Source organism: Plecotus auritus (assembly GCF_963455305.1).
Source record: "Plecotus auritus genome assembly, chromosome: 7".
Lineage (NCBI taxonomy): Eukaryota > Metazoa > Chordata > Mammalia > Chiroptera > Vespertilionidae > Plecotus > Plecotus auritus.
In genome coordinates this window covers 95,360,336-95,381,345 of record NC_137774.1, presented here as the reverse complement: position 1 = coordinate 95,381,345, position 21,010 = coordinate 95,360,336, and the positions used below count along the sequence as shown (strand labels likewise).

Genomic DNA, 21,010 nt, shown 5'->3' with positions numbered 1-21,010 from the left:
GGGTCAGATTTTAGTGGATCTATGAATCAGCATGACATGGTAATAATGACCATTTCAGGAGGGGGACAGCTGGAAATATTTGGGGACAAGGAAAGTTGTCCAATAAGCTTGATACCCAATGTGATCAGGATGTTCCAACAAATTTGCCATCTCACACCACAGTAGTGCACAGAAGTACTGAGTGTTGCATTAGGGACATCAGGTGAAAGGCCTGGGGAAAAGGTCAAAGTAAGTGTCAGATAACAAGTACTTTCTGGGCACCTGGTCCCTTTTCAAGGGATTGTAAATTAAAAATAGACAATAAGCTCCTTGTATTCACATAGTTTACACTTTAGTTCTATTAAAACTTTCCCCTTCAAGGGATGTTTTGAATGACTGCAGAAAGGAGAAGGCAAGGCAGTGGTCCTCCTCCCTGTAGTTAGTCAAGTATGTAGTTGAGTGCAGGGATCGCTTGCATTCTCTCATTCTGGATTAAAGTTAGGAATGTTTGCCAAGGTGTAATGGGCAACAGGAAAGAAATGAAAGTAAATGCCAGCACATGAGTGCTGTTCACTAATACCTTCAATTTTGATGTTCAAATATTTAATTTTGCATCAGTAAAGAGTCTGTGTTTTAATAAATCCACATTCTAATTCACTGTTTCAACAAAATCTTCTACCCATAGATGTCACTGCACAAAAAACTAAGTCTTGTTTTCGTTTGATTTTGTTTTTGCAGTTTTTTTTCACTTTTGACTTGATAAAGTATGATTTCCAGAAAGATGAGCCCATTAGAAATGAACAGGGCTGGTGTAGTCATGTAAAAAAAGGTAAGATTCTTATATTTGAAGATGTCACCTCAGGCAAGGTTTCTGAATTTCCTTTTAAATTTAAATTTAGAAAAGAAAGAATGATTATTTCTAATAGGTAATATGACTTAACTGGAATTTCAATGTAGGTAGAATGGTTTAATTATTAGATGTTAGAGGCCACAAATGAATCTCTCGGATGCTAAATTATTAAAATTCAAAAGGGATTATTGTTGGCCTCGTGTTTTTCTTAATGGACCGTTTACTTCTGCTTTATCACAGTGGCATATGTCCAATGTCCTATATCACCAACATTAAAATGAATGACTTAATTTAACATTCTAGGTGTAGTGGGAAATCAGGCAGACTTTAATTTAAATCTGGGCTTTCACATTTAGAAACTGTACTGCTTTGGGAAGGTCACCCAACCTGTCTGAGTCTCATTTCTTCATATGTAGAGTAGAGGTGACAACACTTATTTTGTGAGTTTATTGCTTTCCGTTATTTGAGATGATGTGTGCAAAGCCCTGCAGAGGGCCAGGCATGTGCTTGTCACCCCCTCCCCTTCTCTTCTCCCTTTAACTCCTCCTCCTCCACCAAGGTAGACTTTCTTATAATTTTTAGTTAGAAATTTTTGTTTTGTTTTGTTAATCCTCACCAGAGGATTTAGAGAGAATGGGAGGGAGGGGGAGAAACATCTATGTGAGAGAGAGAGACGTCAATTGGTTGCCTCCTGCCAATGCCCCGACCAGGGATGGGGATCAAATCTGCAACCGAGGTATGTGCCCTTGACCGGGAATCGAACCCGGGACCCTTCAGTCCACAGACCGGTGCTCTATCCACCGAGCCAAACCAGCTAGGGCTTTAGTTAGAAATTTTAACGAAAGCAAGTGCCCCAATTAACTTGCTGCTGCATGTCATCAATCTAGAAAATTAAATGTAGAGATGTGCACTTAAAATTGTTTAGCGGACCAGACTGAATAAATCAGGCCAAACTTACGTTTTACTGCCTCAGAATATGTTTAAACTACGTTTCAGAGATGATTTCCTTTAAATCTTTACTTCAGATGTGGAGGTAAATGCTGCAAAACTGATTTTTGTTTTGTTTTGTTTTTCTTGGCAGCTGAAAGTAAAGAAAAAAATACAAACTTATCTATTAAAAAACAGATTTCCCAATCCTCTGAATTTCAAGCCTGAGGATATTTATCAAATATCTTTTGCTAAATGAATTCTATAGATAGTATTCAAAAGAAAAGCCATTTCTAAGGAACTTCATTTCAACACACCTTGGTAGTGAGTGTGTGGTTTCTTTTTTTTATTATTATTATTTTTACAATTACAGTAATATCTGATATTAGAACTTGAATCCCAGAACTGCTTATTACTATTTTGCAATTCTAATTAAAGGTTACTAAATATTTTCTTTTCCCATTAAGGCATTGTGTCTTGCATAAATTGCCTGTAAATGACAGATAAGAATACACTATGACCTTTCAAGCATTTGCAATAATTGATTTCTTAGGGAAGAAACTGTCATTTGTGTCCTGAAAAAGAAAAACAACATAAAATTTAAGGGAAATGTGAGGCTTGAAATTCTGAATTATAGGGAATGCAGACTGATGGAATATGCAATGAGAAGAGGCTTTGGAGTCAGTGTGTCCTGGTTAAAAATTCCAACCCCCACAATTGGCTGTGTGTGACACTGGGCAAATTACTTTTTCTTCCTCCATTTTTTCAACTGTAAAATAAGATTATAGGAGGGCCTGTCTTACAGGTTTGTGATGAGAATCCAGTGGGATACATATGTAAAGTGTTCAGAATAGTGACTGGTACCCAGAAATTGCTCAATAAGTGTAATAATGAAGTTGATTATGACGTTGATAATGATAGATATGATGATGATGGTGGGGTTGGTAATGACAGTGACTATGAGGGGCCTCTGCTGTAGCAAAGCAGGCTTGTTTTGGCCACTGGTTTGTGAGCCTTTAGAAGCCAGAATGTCCAGGAGTAGGAGTAATTGGCAGTTGAATAGAAAGTTAAAAAAAATAAAAAGCTGGCATTTAACCCATTTAACTCATCACAAAGATGTTCACTCGCGTCACAAGGAGCGAAACAAGTCACCAATAGCCTTGAAATTGTCTGGGGCAGTGATTGCTGCTCTCCCTTGTCTTCCACCCTTCTCTTGGAAGTAGTTTCTCACCTCACAGATTGCTGGCCAAAATCTGGATTAATTTGAATAAATGTTATTGAAAAATTACTTTTGATAATGTGTCTAAAGTAAAACTAATAAATTTCATGTTTCATCTCTTGCCCATCAAGGATTACCAGACTAACATACCAGAGGAATAAAACATTTTCCTAAACTTCTAATAACATATTAATTATATCACAGATAGTATTATATAAAAACCTGGTTGCAAAAATCATTGAGTCTTGAGTTTGAGTACTAGGTTCATTCCTGTCTAGCTGTTGGACTCTGGTCCCTAGTTTCTTCCCTGTGAAATAGGGATTATAATTATTAATTTCAAAGCATTTCTGTAAAGAATAAACAAAATGACAGTTTTGGGGCTTGCTACATAGTAAGTGCCCAGTAAATATTGCTGTTATCATCACCTTTTTAAAATTATTATTATGGTTGTTATTGATAGAATTTCCATTATTAGCAGTGGTAAAATCTGCATAATCCAAAAGTAGCCACTGTTCTATCCAGCCAGGATGTAAAATAAATTTAATATACTTTCTTCACATTCCATTACCTTTTTGTTAGTTTTCCCAAAGTAATTTGTATTTGTGGCAGTCTGTAAAAAGATGTGCTGGTTGTACTCTGAGCACCCAGAGCAAATGATGTTAAATATAATAAAATAAGTTCAGAGGAAAGGCAGATAGGCAACTCTAGTTGTGTTGGTCAGAGGTAAATTAGGTGCGTGCATGGTGTGTATAATAATAGTTTTAATCAGATCACTGAAGATGCCTTTCTCTCACAGGAGAACCTGGACTTCTCATTTCCCGAGTGAATGAAAAGAATCCCTTCTTTGGTTATGCTGGGAATAAAAAGCACACTGAAAAGAAATTGTTATGTGATGTTTTCAAGAAGGGAGATGTTTACTTTAACACAGGAGATTTAATGGTCCAAGATCACGAGAATTTTCTCTATTTTTGTGACCGCATTGGAGACACTTTCAGGTATGAGATATCATCGGTTACACTGCCTGTTCTGTGATTATGAACTGTGCTCTGAGCAGGACTCTAGGGAAGCATTATAGACCACATGCTCTTTACCTTCAGGGCAGACTCAGTCATGTCTCCCCATTTAAAAATCTATCGGCCATCTGTTTCTAGATTGAAATATAAGTTAAATTTTGATGTCAATTTTTATAATTATTTTAATGAATCCATTTGGTCCAATAAGTAAGCTCCTTTTTCTTAGAATATCAAACAGGTACACAGATATGAAGTCTAAATGGTAGGGTTAAAACCAATTTGGTCAAATATGGTCTACTTCTTGACCTAGTGATAAAAATAATGAAACAGCAACATTTCCCTTTCTAGATTTTCTTTCTTAATACTTAAGATTATTTTAGGCTTATGACATTTTACTTTCCTAATCAATGACTATAGAACAGTGAAGGACAGACAATAGACATTCAAAAATTGCTTGAATGAATAAATGAATTATACTTCCTCACTTTCTTGTACCAAGTTAGGAGCTCACACTATTTAAAATTATTTTAAGCCCTGCTGGCATGATTTAGTAGTTGAACGTCAACCTCTGAACCTGGAGGTCATGGTTTGAAACTGGTCAGAGCACATGCCCACATTGTGGGCTCGATTCCCAGTGTGGGGCATGCAGGAAGCAACTGATCAATTATTCTCTCTCATCGTTGATGTTTCTATCTATCTCTACCTCTCCCTTCCCCCCTTAAATCAATTAAAATTTATTTTAATTAGAATAAAATATCTATTCAGATGCACTGAAAGAGCCAAAGGGATTAATCCCTAGAAATCAAAAGGGTTTAGTACAGTGAAAGGCAACTAACTATAGCTTTCCTTTCAGTTTTTTCTATCTGTCATTAGAGATAGGGGACATTTTCTACTTAACTGATATTATATTACAAAATAAAAAGGATTTTCATGACATATTATAAAAAACATTTTACAGTAAGCAATTTATACCAATGAGACATAGATAAAGTAATTTTAACTAAAAAATAGATACTGGATTTTGTTGAGTTATCAACAAAGTGCTTCCTTAGAATATGTATTTTGTTTTGAAAACTGCCATTATTTTTCGTTACTAGGTGTTTGCACAGAGCCAAGTGCAAGGCACTAAAACTAAAACTGGGCACCTATTTCTTCAGATATAGGTGTACTAACTGGAACTTGTTTTTTATTTAGATGGAAAGGAGAAAACATTACAACCACAGAGGTTGCTGATATCATTGGAATGTTGGATTTCATACAAGAATCAAACGTATATGGTGTGGCAGTGCCAGGTATGAATATATTTTGGGTTTGCGAAGGATTCTCAGAGAGAATTGCCAACTCTCTTTAGTTTTGCAATTCAACATTTCTTACTAATTCAACATTTTTTATATATATTTGATAGTTATCTCAGTCTTGTCATGGCAAATAATGCCCTAGAGCAAGCTAACCAACTTCATGGCCACATCAGGGGAAAGGTACCCACTGACATTTTTATGATTTTTGCCCTTTATTTTAGTGTGGGTTGATTTTTCCCCATTGAATTTTAATATATGTGTTTACTTTTAAGCAGAGCTCAAACATTCCGGTCAGTGACTCACTGCTTTTCAATAGTCTATTATTTTTCTCTTTGAGACTGGAGTTTATACATGCCACTAAACAGAAACATGTTCTAGTTTAAATGTTTAAGAACACTGACTTGTAGTTAAGTTGAACCTTTTAAAAATTATTTTTAAATTGTTTGGCCTCACTTATCTTTATAAATATGCATGTGAGGACTGTATCATGATGGTGGAAATGGCAAATAAAAGTGACCAACTTGAAATCACGGAACTCCCCGTCACTGTCTTTTTTTTTTTTTTTTTTACTAATGATAGTATTGTCTAACAGTTAGACAATAACAGTTAGACTCTAATGTTTGTAAGTGCATGGGGATGTAGGAGTGGGGTGAGAGTGTAGATAGGGGAGCAGAGGAAGGGGTATTTACTCTAATAGCCAGCCACTGGGTGCTGGAGAAATGCTGTGGGAGACTCCAGTCCCCTGGAAATATCTATGGGTCGCATGATACTTAGGAAGCGATCTGTGGATGTAGTTAGGACAATACCAGCCTCTAAATAAATACATGCCCTTTATTTTTTGCATTGATGCTTATTATGAACATTTCTCTTCTTAATACATATTTCTTCTTAATATTTTATATTAGTGGTGGTAAGATGCAAATTATGGGTCATTTATGGTGTTTTCCATTCCATCTATTTCATTATTGTAGTGTAGATATTTAGGATTAGACTCTGCCCTTCCTTGTTCCTAAATTATTTCTAGGGAGTAGATCGTGTGCTCAGGGAAGGACCCACTCATTTACATTACTGTCGCATTGTCATTGCGGCAATAAATGTAATGTCTCCCTTTACAACAATTAGTATGCAATCAACAGCACTATTTTTAAAATGCACTAGTACTTGTAAATGGACTCTATTTCAAACTTCTTTTTCAGATTGTGAAGGAAAAACAGGAATGGCCTCTATTACTTTAAAACCAAATAAGTCTTTAGACTTGGAAAAAGTTTATGAACAAGTTGTAACATTTCTACCAGCTTATGCCTGCCCACGATTTTTAAGAATTCAGGTAATTTTACTTACCCATTAAATTTAAAAACCAGGAATCCAGGAGATTAATTATAAAATAAGATTTTATCTTTTAGCTAATATGTGCATTTTGTTTATATTAGAGAATTTGAAGAGCGATGAAAAGCCGTGGCATGTTAATTTATGCCATATTTGACACTTAATTATAGAAGGGGGAGCATGATGAAATGCTAGGATGTCTTTGTCTTGTCCTAGTTGTAGAATTGCTCCCTCCCTGTTGAGTCAAGATCTCAGAGCAAAAAATGATGGTCTCAGAGACAGTGACAAGCCGAAAACCACATTGTACACGTGCCTTCTGAGGACATTTAGTGCTGTGTGCCTAAAATGGGTTCCACCAAGCTGACATCAAGGTGTCTATAGGAGGTGTACAGAACCTAAAGTGAATTGGCTTTAAGCAATTTTGCTTTTAATCTTTGTCCTCATTCTGTCCAAAATATCATGTACAGGATATACGTATTTATGACAGGTCAGATGACATGTCACATTGACCAAGCAATGACTTGGCTATAAGGATTGCCACAAAAGCCCTCTGGGATTTTATATTTTGGAGGAATTCTGCATTTATTTGTTTTGAGAAATGGGCTTTCTCTTGTTAGGTAACTAGACTAAAACACAATAAAAATAAAAACACATTTATTCAGCTACTGGGTAATTTTGCTTGCTCATTTCATCAGCCATTCATCTATTTAATCTTGTGCTTTAAATGAAATTTCCCAAAGCTAGTACTCATCATCTCTCAACATCAATCACAGAATTTTTCTGGGTACATTTATCATATTGCTATTATATTTCTAATAGCATGATAGATGGGATCATATTTATTTTTAAAGCGTTTGCTGAGCAATCCTTATGGTCAAGTCAATGCTTGGCCAATGGGACATATCATCTGACCTGTCATAAATACATATTTCATTTACATGATATTTTTCTTTAAAGAGGTTTTACATACATCATCTCAGATTATTTTCATATCATCTGAAATACTAAAGGTAAGTAAATATGAAGCAGAAATAACACATTTTTAATTGATTCACATGCAGTTGTAAGAAATAATACAGAAAAGATCCTGTGTACTGTTTACTTGGTTTCCTCCTATGGTAACATTTTTCAAAACTGATATTGACATTGATACAATTTGCCCATCTTTTTAAACTTTTCTGTTTTACTTGTACTAGTGTGCATGTGTGTGCGTGCATGCGCGCGCGCGCGCGTGTGTGTGTGTGTGTGTGTGTGTGTGTGTGTGTGTGTGTGTTGCTGGGGAGGAAGAAATGTTCCTCTAGCCTAGGTTCTTCCAGCTGGTCTAATAATTAAATTGACATGAGACAGATTACCAAGAGAAAATAACCAAATTTTATGCATACATACATCTGGGAACCCCACATACCTGAGAGCGTCAGAGGCCCCACCCCACATACATGAGAGCTTTAGCGACAGATAGTTAAAATGAGGTACGTGTGGCATTCTGAGCTAAGGATGAGGTAAGGTGCATTGGGGCTTCACAGAAGAGGAAGGTCGTTTCCAGGACAATAAGAAGAGCAGGCATTCAGTAATTAGAAATTTGCCCTGCCATATCGATAGGTCATAAAATGTTATTTCTGGTGATAACTTATTATGGGCAAGGCCCCTAATTTAAGTTCTTTAAGGGAGATATAAATTTTCTCATGAGTCCTCAGGGTCTCATTTGCCTTCAAAATAATTCACATGCCAAAGCGGCATACCTTTGGGAGGCTTGTTCTTAACCCCTTCAGTCTTAAGTTCCATACTCTTTCATTAGCTGTGTAGCTTTATGCATCAATGACCACAGTCAGGATATGAACAATTTCAATACCACAAGGATCCTTCCATGTTGTCCTTTTATGACCACACCCAGCTCCCTCCTAGACCTCCCTATCCCACTAGAAGCAATGTATTTTAATGAAGTAGGAAGTTGAGAAATCATAATATTTTAAACATTTTCTCCTGGGACTACTTAAATTCATTGTTATTAAACAGAAGAAGTATTTTGGCATAGGACTTCTCTAGAAGACTATATCAGTGTTATACAAATTTAGAAAATATTTTAGCATCATTAAGCACCTAAAAGTACTTGGGTTTATTACAGTATTAACTATAGTTAGAATAATGCATGACACTTAGTTGTCAAAATCTTTATTTAATAAATGAGTTATGATCTGATATAAGCAAAATAATAAGTAACTTCTGACGAAATGAATGAAACAATTATTTTATTAAAAATCTGGTTAGCACAAATTTTAAAAGAATTCTCTTGCCAATAAATTTACAAGAAAAATTTAAATGTTTTATTATTTAGTATGGCTTGGAAGAAATTAAATTGATCCTTTCATTTTGAAACACAAATTGTTTCCTCTCTAGGAAACAATGTGCTAAATATGTGATCAGACTATTAGAATTTGCATATATTTTGCCTTAACAATTTATTTCCAGAAATTTATCCTTAGGAAGTAATCAAAGATTCTGAGATTACAGTGTTGGGTAGGAGAAGGGAGAGAATGCATGAGATCAGGGAAGGAGGTTCAAAGAGAAGTTGAGTCTAGAATTTGTTTCAAAGAATAAATCAAAGCGACCAAGTTACTCATAGAACTTCATATGGACCTCCACATGTCATCTGATTTAAAACAAGGTTGCTTCTCCATGCTTGAAACTGCCAGAGATTCACTCATATCTCCTTTAAATCCCTTAAAGCAGAGCTTCTTAAACTTTCTAGATTCGTGGTATCCGTAGTGTCTCAGTAATTGTTTTATGACACTCTTGGACCAAAAGAAATATCTAAACATTTGTTTATTCAGAGGTTAGGCCAAAACAAATTAATAAGTATTTGGGTCTAACAAATTAGTTGCTAATTGAAAAAATAATACACATAAAGTGAAAGAAAAATGCTTTTATTTCATTTTCAACTAACCACAGAAATAAAGATGTGTAAGTTTGGTATTGCACAACTCTTCAAACTTTGGAATTAGATTGGACTGAACAAGCCCAGCCTAATTCCATGTTACATGTTGATTTGGGTTTGCTTTTTATCACGGCTTCACTGAAAACTCTGTTTTGCAAAGACATGACATTACTGAAATGAATGTAACACAAACTAATATTGAGCTAGTTGTTTCCACGTGGTGACTTACAGATGTCACTGGGTTTATTTTGAAAATGTAAAATATTCCGTGGAGACCCTAGAAATTCACTTAGGTACCACAATGCACCTCAGTGTATAGCTTGGAAACTCTAGTTTTAGATCATTCTTCACTCCCCCTGATTCTTATAGTAACCTGCCTTATGGAATAGATATCTGTCTTTTACATCCTTTATCTTCGTGTTTAATAGCATTCTCTATACATAATTGTATTGACATTGAATTGAAGAGATAAACCTATGTGTCTTAGACATATTTATAATCCGTTGTAATCAGTTATTGACTATGTTCATAGTTTTTATATGTTGAATAACATTCACAGCTAAATCAAGCTAAAGATTTAAATGTTTAGAGGCCAATTTTTTTGTTTCTAATGTTAAATTATTAGTAGTAAGTAGAGATGGCCATTGGGTATGAAAACGTTGTAACTCTCTTATAGTCTGCACTGTTAAACATGTTACTTTTGTGTTATATATAATATTAAATGATTCCACTAATCCTGGTAACTGCTTTATAGGAAAAGATGGAAACAACAGGGACATTCAAACCAAAGAAGTTTCAGTTGGTGCAAGAAGGATTTAGTCCATTGAAAATTTCTGATCCACTTTACTTCATGGATAACTTGAAAAAAACTTACGTTCCACTGACCAAAGAACTTTATGATCAAATAATGATAGGTGAGATCAAACTTTAAGGTTTCTTTTATATACAGCATTTTCAAATGCTTTCTTAGGAGAGGTGAGAGGAGAGTATGTGGTTCTTCAGCATGAAATGGAGGAAAAGAACTGACATTAAGCATGTGCTGTATTTCCTTATTATGCAGTAGCTTTTCTTTAATTAAGAACTTTCATTTGCTTTAATAACAAAATTTAATTAATTATCTTTTTTACCTATATGGGGAATATGGGGATTCAGTGCATAACTAAATATTTGCCTTAATCACAAAACTCTTAAATAATAAATAAGTAGCTATTGTCTAGATACTTACTAAAAATGTACTTTTTAACATTTAAAGTTTCTACTTTTGAATAATTGATTAAATTACTCAAATATTTAATTTTTATGTGCTCTGTCCTGTAATTCAATAAAACCGTCTTCATTAATATGTTTTGAGGTTCCGTTCTGATGTTTTCAATGATAAATTTACAATCAGGAACCTGACCAACTAAATGCACGCACTCCTGTCTTCCTCATGTTAAGCTCACATTAAGATGGCAGAAGAAATATAAAACTTTGAAGCAGGAAAATGGGTGAGTCCAAAGGATTTAGGGATTTTTGAAGATATATAAACAGGATCAAATTCACAATAAAATCAAATAGAGCTGTAGAAACCACTAATAATACATGGAAAGAATAGACTAGAATAACAGGTATTGACACCACGATCAGAGGCAGAATGGGCACTGAGCATGGCAGGTTTGTGAGTGGTTAAATGGGAAATGTCCTACAAGGATAGTGTAATTAGCACAACTGTACTTACCTCAATCTGGAAGCACCAGGCTCCAGTGTTTGCTTCAAGCTGGAACCATGAGAATGACTCTTAACAAAGTGAGCTATCTTCGATAGGAGGGGATTATTTGTTATTTATTCCTTCACAAATCCGTATCACATCTGAGAACTATACACAGAGGCCCTAGCATAGGAAAGAATTTGGCATGCTGTGTGAACAGAGAGGAGGCCAGTACTCCAAGTGGCTGGAGCGTAGTAAATGCAGAGGAGAAAACTCGACTGGAAGATGAACCTGTAGGCAAAGTGTTTGGATTTTATTTCAAGTGCAATGAGAAGCAATGGAAATAGTTTAATCATGGAAGAGACACGATTAGAAGGATTATGCCAAGTGTTGTGTGGGAATCAGATTGGGAAATGAGGTTAATGTGGAAATAAGAAACTAATTAGAATTACTTGTTTGGTGAGTTTTATGTGTCATCTATCTTGAGTAGGCTATGGTGTGTCTAGTTGTTTGGGCAAACACTAGTCCAGATGTTGCTGTGAATGTATTGCACAGATGTGTATTTCATAGCTTACCCTTGCCAGTCCTTTCAATCGGATGAGCCAGTTCCTTTAAAGATAGATAATCTTATTGATTCTGTTTCTTTGGAGAACCCTGACTTATATACCATTATTGTGGTGCAGGCAAGAGATAAAGTTGGAGTAGTGATAAAAAAAAAAAAAAAAAAAAACACCCACAAGTATACAGATTCAAGATATAGTCTCTAAGTATAATTGACTAGATTTAATAATAGATTGGATAAGGAGTTAAGAGAAAGGAAGTGAATTACCTCTTGGGTTTCTATTTAAACAACTAAGTGGGTAGTGATTTATTGACTGAAATGAAGGTAACTGGGGAACAATAAGTATGTGGGTGGTGAGGATAGTGGGAATTAATTCTGCTTTGTCCAGGTTAACATGGAGATAGCCACCGAAAGCCAAGTATATACCTAAACTTGTGAATATGGGATGCTAGAGTTCAGTGGGTGGTCTGAGCCAGAGATAAAATGTTGGTGCCACATAAATACTATATTTAGAGTTAAGGAGTTTGAGGAGAACTTCTAGCAGCAGAATAAAAGATGACCTGTGACCAGCCCAGAGAGCCTAGGACCAGTGTGAGAAAAACTACAGAGAGAGCTCAGGGAGAAGTGGAAACAGGAGTTATCAGAGAAGTAGGAGGAAAATGAACACCATAGTGTCACAGACCCATCAAGGAAGTAGTCAAGAATGATAAAGTCAGAAAGTGTTGCATGGCTTTGTCAAAATGAATGTTATTAATGACCTCAGCCAGAGTAGTTTTTGACTGGTGGGGAGGCAGCAAGAGCAAATCCAGCAGGGTGAAGAGTGAGTGATGGGTGAGCAAGTGGAGGTAATTCTTTTATGAAATTTTGCACTAACAGGGACAGAGAAATAAAAACCTTAAGGCAAATGTGGAGTAAAGAGAGAATTTTAATATCTTATTTATATTTTGTTTTACACAAACCATCTTGATTTAAATAAAGTAACATATAAATAAGACAAGATGAAAAGATACATTGGTAAGTCTTGGTTGCATAATGACTGTCTCTTACCCTTGATAAACACTTTTTACTTTATTCATTTCTTGGGGAAACTTTCGGTGTTTCTTTGTGAAGATAGAGTAAATATGAATACATGTTTTCATTTCTGTGCATTTTTTTTAATTTAATAAATCTTTATTGTTCATATTATTACAATTGTTTCTCCTTTTTCCCCCCATAGCTCCCCTCCACCCAGTTCCCACCCCACCCTTTGCCCTTACCTCCCCCACACTGTCCTCATCCATAGGTGTACGATTTTTATCCAGTCTCTTCCTGCACCCCACCTACCCTTTCCCCCTGAGAATTATCAGTCCACTCCCTTTCTATGCCCCTGATTCTATTGTATTCACCAGTTTATTCTGTTCCTCAGATTTTTAAATCACTTGATTTTTAGGTTCATTTGTTGATAGATATGTATTTGTTGTTCATAACTTTCTCTTTACTTTTTTCTTCTTCCTCTTCTTAAAGAATACCTTTCAGCATTTCATACAATACTGGTTTGGTGGTGATGAACTCCTTTAGCTTTTTCTTATCTGTGAAGCTCTTTATCTGACCTTCCATTCTGAATAATAGCTTTGCTGGGTAGAGAAGTCTTGGTTGTAGGTTCTTGCTATTCATCACTTTGACTATTTCTTGCCACTCCCGTCTGGCCTGCATAGTTTCTGTTGAGAAATCAGCTGACAATCGTATGGGTGCTCCCTTGTAGGTAACTAACTGTTTTTCTCTTGCTGCTTTTAATATTCTCTCTTTGTCTTTTGCTCTTGGCATTTTAATTATGATGTGTCTTGGTGTGGTCCTCTTTGGATTCCTTTTGTTTGGTGTTCTGTGTGCTTCCTGGTCTTGTAAGTCTATTTCTTTCACCAGGTGGGGGAAGTTTTCTGTCATTATTTCTTCAAATAGGTTTTCAGTATCTTGCTCTCTCTCTTCTGGCACCCCCATAATTCTGATGTTGGTATGTTTGAAGTTGTCCCAGAGGCTTCTTACACTATCTTCAACTTTTTGAATTCTTTTTTCTTTTTTTTTTTGCTTTTTCGGTTGAGTGTTTTTTGCTTATTTGTATTTCAAATCTTTGACTTGATTCTTGCTTTCCTCTAGTCTGCTGTTAGGTCTCTGTATAATATTTTTTATTTCAGTCAGTGTATGTTTAATTTCTAGTTGGTCCTTTTTCATATCTTTGAGGGTCTCGTTATATTTATTGGCCTTTTCTAGGATAATCTTGAAGAGCCTTATAACCGTGGCTTTGAATTCTATATCCAGTCGTTTGTTTTCTTCCATTTCTTTCGTTTGTGATCTGTTTCTTCATCTCCCCATTTTTCACTGCTTCCCTGAGTTGGTAGAGTAGCTTTGTGTGCTAGGTTTCCTATATGGCCCAGTGGGTCAGCCTCCCCAGTTAACCTGAGGTGGACACTCTTGGTGCACCCCTTTGTGAACTGTTTGTACAGCCTTGTTGTAGTTAAGTCTTGATTGTTGTTGGTATCACTGGGAGGAATTGACCTGCAGGCCAGTTGGCTGTGAGGATCAGCTGTGTCTACACTGGGAGACTTTTGGTGCTGGAGACAGCCTTATAGGATTAGCCTTGCCAGATTGCAAAAGCCTCTGTGCTCAGCTTGAAAGGGGTGGAGTCTCAGGGCGGGGCAGACAGTCTTGGCTTCCCATCAGCCCTGCCCTTGCCCGCAAGTCTCTAGACCTCTGCCTTCCGCGGTTCCCCAGTTTCCGCCTTACTGTCCAGATTTCCCCGGTAAGAGCGTGGGTCCCCAGGGGCTCGCCCGGAACTGCGGTTCAGTGCAGTCGGAACTGGGGTTCAGTGCAGTCAGGAGCTTCTGACTCCCTTCCGCTAGGGATAGCCTGTGGTAACCTCCGCAGTCAGTCTTTGTGCACACTCGCGCCTCCCGACCCCTGCCGCTGCGGCTCCCCTGAGTCTCCGAGTCTCCGTGTGCCTTTCTCTCTACCTGACAGTCCAAACTCCCCCTGTATGAGCCTGGGTCCACAGGGTTTCGCCCGGAACTGAGGTTCAGTGCAGTCGGAACTGGGGTTCAGTGCATTCGGGGGCTTCCTTCCCCTTCCCGCCAGAGAAAGCCAGCCAGGCACTCCGCCGCCCTTCCTCTCTGTGCACGCGTGTCTCCGTACCTCAGCTCTTTGCCGCTCCTTCTCCGTGAGATTTCCTCTTTCCTTCTAGTTGTAGAATTTCCACTCAGCCAGCTTTCCTGTGGTTCTGGATAATGTCCGTTCTATCTTTTAGTTGTAGTTTTGAAATTGTTGTGCGGGGCAGCAGTTTAGGTGCTTACCTATGGCACCATCTTGGTTTTTCTCTGTGCATATTTTAAGCATATAAAATACTATTCTGTACCTGAAGTGTTCCATTTAATAATGTATATGGAGAACTTCCTAATTTTTATAGTAGTTTTTGCTGCATGTATCACTTTAAGTAGCCCCCTATTAATGCAATCTTGGATTGTTTCCAGTATTGTGCTACTACAGATAGTGCCCAAATCCATGACCTTGTAAATATTTCTTCTGGTAACTGTCCAGGTGCATCTGTTGAATAACTTCCCAGAAATGAGATGGCTGGGCCTGTTTCTGTGATGTAGATATATATAGCTAAACTGATTCTTGTGGGTTACATAATTTTACATTCTTATCTGCAATATATGAGGGCCTGTTTCCCTATTCCCTTGCCAACTGAAACCTGAATCTTGCCAATCTGATAAGTGAAATAGAAGCTAAGTGTACTTGTAGTATGTGTTTCTCTTATCTATACATATAAAGAGATAATATGCTAATTTGTCCATGATGATGTCCTGTAACAACCAATTTGCATACTGATGCGCACACAACAGGGGGCAGGAGGCAGGAGCCAAGTTCCCAGGAGTCTGAGGACAGTGCCTGACAGGAGTCCGGACGGCAAAGAAGGAAGAGGAAGCGGCCACGGGGATCTCTTCCAATCTCCCTGCACGGACACCTTACCCCAGCCCCCGTACTCCCAGGGGGACGGGGAGGCTGACCAGACAGGGAGAAGACCCAGCCTCAGGGGTAGCTGCAGCCCGCACCTCCGACTGCGGATCTCTTCCCCTGCCACTCCCGCCAGGGATGCCCACAACAATAGCATGCCGGGGACCACCCCTCAGCACCCCCAAGGCCTGCTGCTGCCAGGCCCCCTCCGCTAGGGCCGGGCACGCCTCTCCTCCCTACAACTCCAGACCCGGGTGGAGGCAGGCCTGAGCGGCCCTCCAGGGTCAGACCCTTCCCCACAGCAGCAGTGAGAGGGCACAGGCCAGGCTGAGGGACCCCCCCCCTCCAAGTGTACAAATTTCATGCACCGGGCCTCTAGTTATGAATAAAGTTGGACAGTTTTATAAACTTGAATTATTTTCTCTGAACTATTTGTGCTTATTACCATTGTCTTTTCTTTTCTGTCTTACTTATGTTTCATAAGAGATCTTTATTTAAGAGATTATCCCTTATCTGTGATGTTAGTGCAAATATTCTCTCCCCCACCTTTTTCATTTTTAATTTATTTTGTAGTTTTTTTCCCAAGCAGAATTTTTCTTCTTCTCTTCTCTTCTCTCCTTTCCTCTCCTCTCCTCTTTCCCCTTCTCTCCCCTCCTTTTTTCCACCTGCTTTCTCTGTCTCCTCTCTCTTTCTCTTCCATTCTAACTTTTTAAATTTTCTTTTCTTTCTTTTCCTTCCTTTCCTTCTTCTATGTAGTCAAATATTTTTACCTTTCCTCTTTGGTTTGTGAATTTTTATTTAAGCTGGAAAAGCTTTAGCCTCTTTGGTATTATAAAGAAATTGGTTTATATTTTCTTTCTGTATTCTTATGGAGATTTTTTTTACATTAAAATATTTTATGTATCTAGAGGTTATCCTCATATGTCATGTGCAGTATTAATTTAACTGTATCTTCCCAGGTGGTAATTTTGTTATCTCAAGACCATTTATTTAAAATGTTATCTTTGGCCCTGACAGGTTTGGCTCAGTGGATAGAGCATCGGCCTGCGGACTGAAAGGTCCCAGGTTCGATTCCGGCCAAGGGCATGTACCTAGGTTGCGGGCACATCCCCAGTGGGAGGTGTGCAGGAGGCAGCTGATCGATGTTTCTCTCTCATCGATGTTTCTAACTCTCTATTCCTCTCTCTTCCTCTCTGGAAAAAAATCAATAAAATATATAAAAATAAATAAATAAATAAATAAATAAATAAATAAAATGTTATCTTTGTCCTCTGATGTCACTTTTATTGTTTACTAAATTATTGTCCTTGTTTTAACCTTTGGATCATTTTCCATTGGCCTATCTGTCTATTTATGAGCCAATTACATGGCTTTAATTGCTGAGAGTTTATAGTTTTAACCTCATAGCTCTTCCTTTTTCAAAGTTATCTTAGATATTTTTGCCTTTTTATTTTTCCACACAGACTTTAAAATCACCTTGTTTAGTTATAGAAAAGGGAAGTATTTTTAAGTATGGAAAATTACAGAGCCTATTTATTTGCTGAGGAAAATAATCTAGTAGTGAGGAGAGGTTAAATGCAAAAGAGAAAAGAGACCAGTCGCTATGATGTGCACTGACCAACGGGGGGAAGACGCTCCGATCAGTAGGTTAGCTTGCTGCTGGGGTCCAGCCTATTGGGACTGAGTCAGATGGGCCGGACATGCCCTGGAGCTTTCCTGCGGTCCCTCCCAGGCCCGGATAGTGCACCGGTAGGGTCCCTCAGGCTGGCCTGCACCCTCTCACAATCTGGGACCCCTTGGGGGATGTCAGAGAGCAGGTTTCAGCCCGATCCCTGAAGGCCAGGCTGAGGGACCCCACCAGTGCATGAAGCTGGTGTTCCCCTCTGGTGACTTATAGGTTCTCAAATATGAGGAGAGCCATCAGCTGCATGTAGTGGGGTGGGTGAGGAATGGAAGATGGGAGAAGTTATGATGTAGTGGAGAATAACTGAGAAATCAATTGGAGATTGGTATTGACTGATGACATGAACTGGAAAGAGAAGGAAGCTGTAAGCCCTTAAAGTCTTCAGAGGTTGAGGTGGAGGCACCAAGATATGATGTTAAAGCAAGATCACAGGACAAGGAAGCATAAGACAGAAGGGGCCATGAGGTACAGGTGCACAACCTCTTGACCACAATATTTGGGTTACAGGAGAGTTTCAGCCTCTGCTTTAGTGGACCGAAGGGCAAATGGTCCCCTCGAGGGAGAGCCAGGTTTCCAATAAGGCAGATATTGGCAGATGGGTTTGATAAGACACTAAGGATTTATAGGGAATTTGGTATATACATACCTGGGTTCCAAGAGAGTCCAGAGGAAAGTCTGGGCAGCAGGGATAGTCAAAGAATGAGAATTTTAAAAACAGGCTGTAATACATAGCCAGAGTTCAGAATCCTGGGAGAGTGGTTAAAAATGCAAGCTCCCAGGTCTTACATCCAGAGTTCCTGATTCAGTAGAGCTAGGAAGCACTTGAGAATCTGAATATTAAAAGCTGCACAAATGATTGTTATGCACCCTGGCCTCGAGAGCCCTTTGTCTCTTGTGAGAGGCTGGGGACGAAGGTGATTACGGCTTTCTACAGTCATCTGATGAGGAGGCGCCAGCACTGTCCACAAGCTCAGGTATTTTGACTGGATAACCCATTCACACTTTCAACCCTGTTGCCCCACTGCTGAACTAGGCCAGAGCACACAGATGGTAACCATACAGCAATGCTTCTGTCTCTAGAAGGATTTGAGTTGAATCGTGTACATGGATTAAATGTCAAATTAAATCAAGAAACCAAAATTCTGAATAAGGAAAAGACAATGAAAGCACATTTCCAGATTTGGGAAAGGAAATAGGTAACTCATTCACGATCTTTTCCACCGTAGCTCTTTTTTGTGCTATTTCTTGAACATACTATTATCTGAAGTGGACATCTCAGTCAAAAAAAATGCCATTTTCTGTTTTATAAATTGTCAATGATATAGTGAAAAATTAAATTCTCCATATATATTAAGGGCTGTAGTATTGAGACCACATATTATATTCTCATGCAAACAAGCTAAAATATTGAAGATGGTACCTGAAAGCTTATGCCAAAAGAGCAATAACATAATGAACAAATTTCTACCAGACTGAGTTTACAAACAAAAAAAGCAATTATTTTTTTTATGTTATCAAGGAAACGAATAAGGGAGAAATAACTAATCAGTTTATGTCACAGATAATAATCAAAATTACTCCTGTTCAATGTACAGATGACATATAATTGAACTGTACACCTGAAACCTATATAATTTTATTAACCAATGTCACCCCAATAAATTCTATAAAATTTTTTAAAATAAAAATAAATAAATCTTCCATTTTAAAAAAACTACTCCTGTTAATCCTGCATTACTCAAATATTTTGATGATTGGTAAGCCAACCAACTATTAAACTTTTAAAAATCTATGATTGATCCATTGTTTATTATTTGCATTAAAATAACTTCCTAGCCTCTTTAAATCCAAAAAGAAGACATACTTGACCTAATTGTGTGCTATATGAAAACATGAAAAGACATTTAGATCAAATGGGGTTTTGTAGTCAAATGAATCATTTTCTAGCAAAAACACAAGTAATTCTTTAGTAACAATATAAAAATATCAACTTAAGAAAAAGAGAGAAAGAAAACTCCCTCTCATACTACTTGGCAACATCTGAGGTTTACAATAGAAAGTCTTCAATAACAAGGGGAGAGTATGATGAGGACATGTTCTCTGGGTTTGTATTTTGTTTTACTTTTTCCTAAGGTAAAATTTTGCAAGCACCATGTGACTGGAAGAGAACAGGCTGTACAAATGTGAGTGATTCTTTTCTTCCCCAACACATTTCATTTCTCACAGCATTTACAAAATTTTAAACTTAACTTATATTTTTTAAAAAAATCACAGACCTGGCCAGTGTTGCTCAGTGGTTGGAGCATTGGCCTGTGCAGTGAAGGAGTTGCAGGTCTGATTCCAGTCAAGGGCATGTACTGGGTTGCAGGTTGGATCCCAGGCCCCACTTGGGGGCATTGTGGGGAATCAGCCAATAGATGTGTCTCTCTCACATCAAAACATCGATATTTCTCCTCCCCCCCCCCCGCCCCCCGCATAGTCCACTCTCTGAAAATCAATGGAAAAAATATCCTCTTCTGAGGAGTAACCAAAAAAAAAAGAAAAGAAAAATTACAATAAATAAAATTAAACATACATTTTAAAAATGGTTAATTAACTGGCACTTTTTGTCTCTCTCACCTGAGTTTCTATTCTAGCCTGGATTTAACTCTTTAATGCTATCCCTCTCAAGGAGAGCCATTTTCACCCCACAATTCATCTAATTTTAAGAATTCCACATAATTTAAGAGCTTCCCCTCCAAATATTCACTCTCACATGTGTCCTGTCCTTGTCCTTGTGAGTTTGAGACCAAGGCTGCATTGTATCCACCTCCTAGTTATCCCAGTAACCATCCTTTCACCATCTCCCTTCCTCACTACCCTCTCAACCAGCTGGAGCAAGAGACATCCATTACCTCAGAGTTGGCCTGTTAGTTACTGAAGAACACAGAACAAAGTCAGTGCTCAGCTTCTGAGCTTCAGAAGTGTATGCTGCAACTTCAGTCAGACACTGTTTATTCTTTCTGAAGATAATATCCAAGTTTTCCAGACTGGAAGGTGGGTGGAGGGCAAATACCAAAGAGTTAGTATTGGTATGACTCCCAGAGAATGGGCTCTGTGCCCTGGCTGATGTCTAAGACCAAATACCAGGAAAGAGAAGAACAATAGAAACCTTCATAGAAACCTGATGGGGAGGGGTTCTGAACCCCAGTTCAAGTAAAGACCTGGGAGGCAGCATGACTTCAAGGAGCCCTTTATCCAACATGGTTCAGTGTGGGTAGGAACTGCCTATTGCATGTCTAAGCAAAAAGGGTTTGAGATAACATGAGAGAATTCTTCTTTTGCCAGCAGGGCTTGGGAACACAGCCAAGTATTCCTCTAAGCCTTTTAGAGGGGCATCCTTGTAATGAAAGAACTGGAACAAAAAGCTTTGACATTGGGGAGGAGGAAGACTCAGCTGCTACTGAGTGCCACTGAGGGGATGATGGGAAAGTCAGCAGCAGATGCCAGCGTGCAGTGACCAAAATGACTGAGGACTCATGAGTCTGTGGTCTGATACATTCACTCATG

General features: G+C 38.0%; 1 protein-coding gene across 4 annotated transcripts in view; it reads left to right on the top strand.

Annotated features, from left to right (window-relative positions):
* Positions 1 to 16,974, top strand: part of LOC308254933 (long-chain fatty acid transport protein 6-like) — a 60,626-nt gene extending 43,652 nt beyond the window's left edge. For 2 of the 4 annotated variants that reach the window (XM_080681546.1, XM_080681547.1), the window contains 5 exons: positions 718 to 808; positions 3,772 to 3,970; positions 5,183 to 5,280; positions 6,483 to 6,613; positions 10,299 to 10,886. In XM_080681546.1, the coding sequence (XP_080537672.1) occupies positions 718 to 808; positions 3,772 to 3,970; positions 5,183 to 5,280; positions 6,483 to 6,613; positions 10,299 to 10,475 (696 nt within the window). In that variant the 3' untranslated portion in view covers positions 10,476 to 10,886. Of the gene's footprint in view, positions 1 to 717; positions 809 to 3,771; positions 3,971 to 5,182; positions 5,281 to 6,482; positions 6,614 to 10,298; positions 10,887 to 15,665 lie in introns of those variants that run through there. The other 2 variants (XM_080681544.1, XM_080681545.1) reach the window with 2 other exon arrangements.
* The last annotated feature ends 4,036 nt before the right edge of the window (positions 16,975 to 21,010 follow it).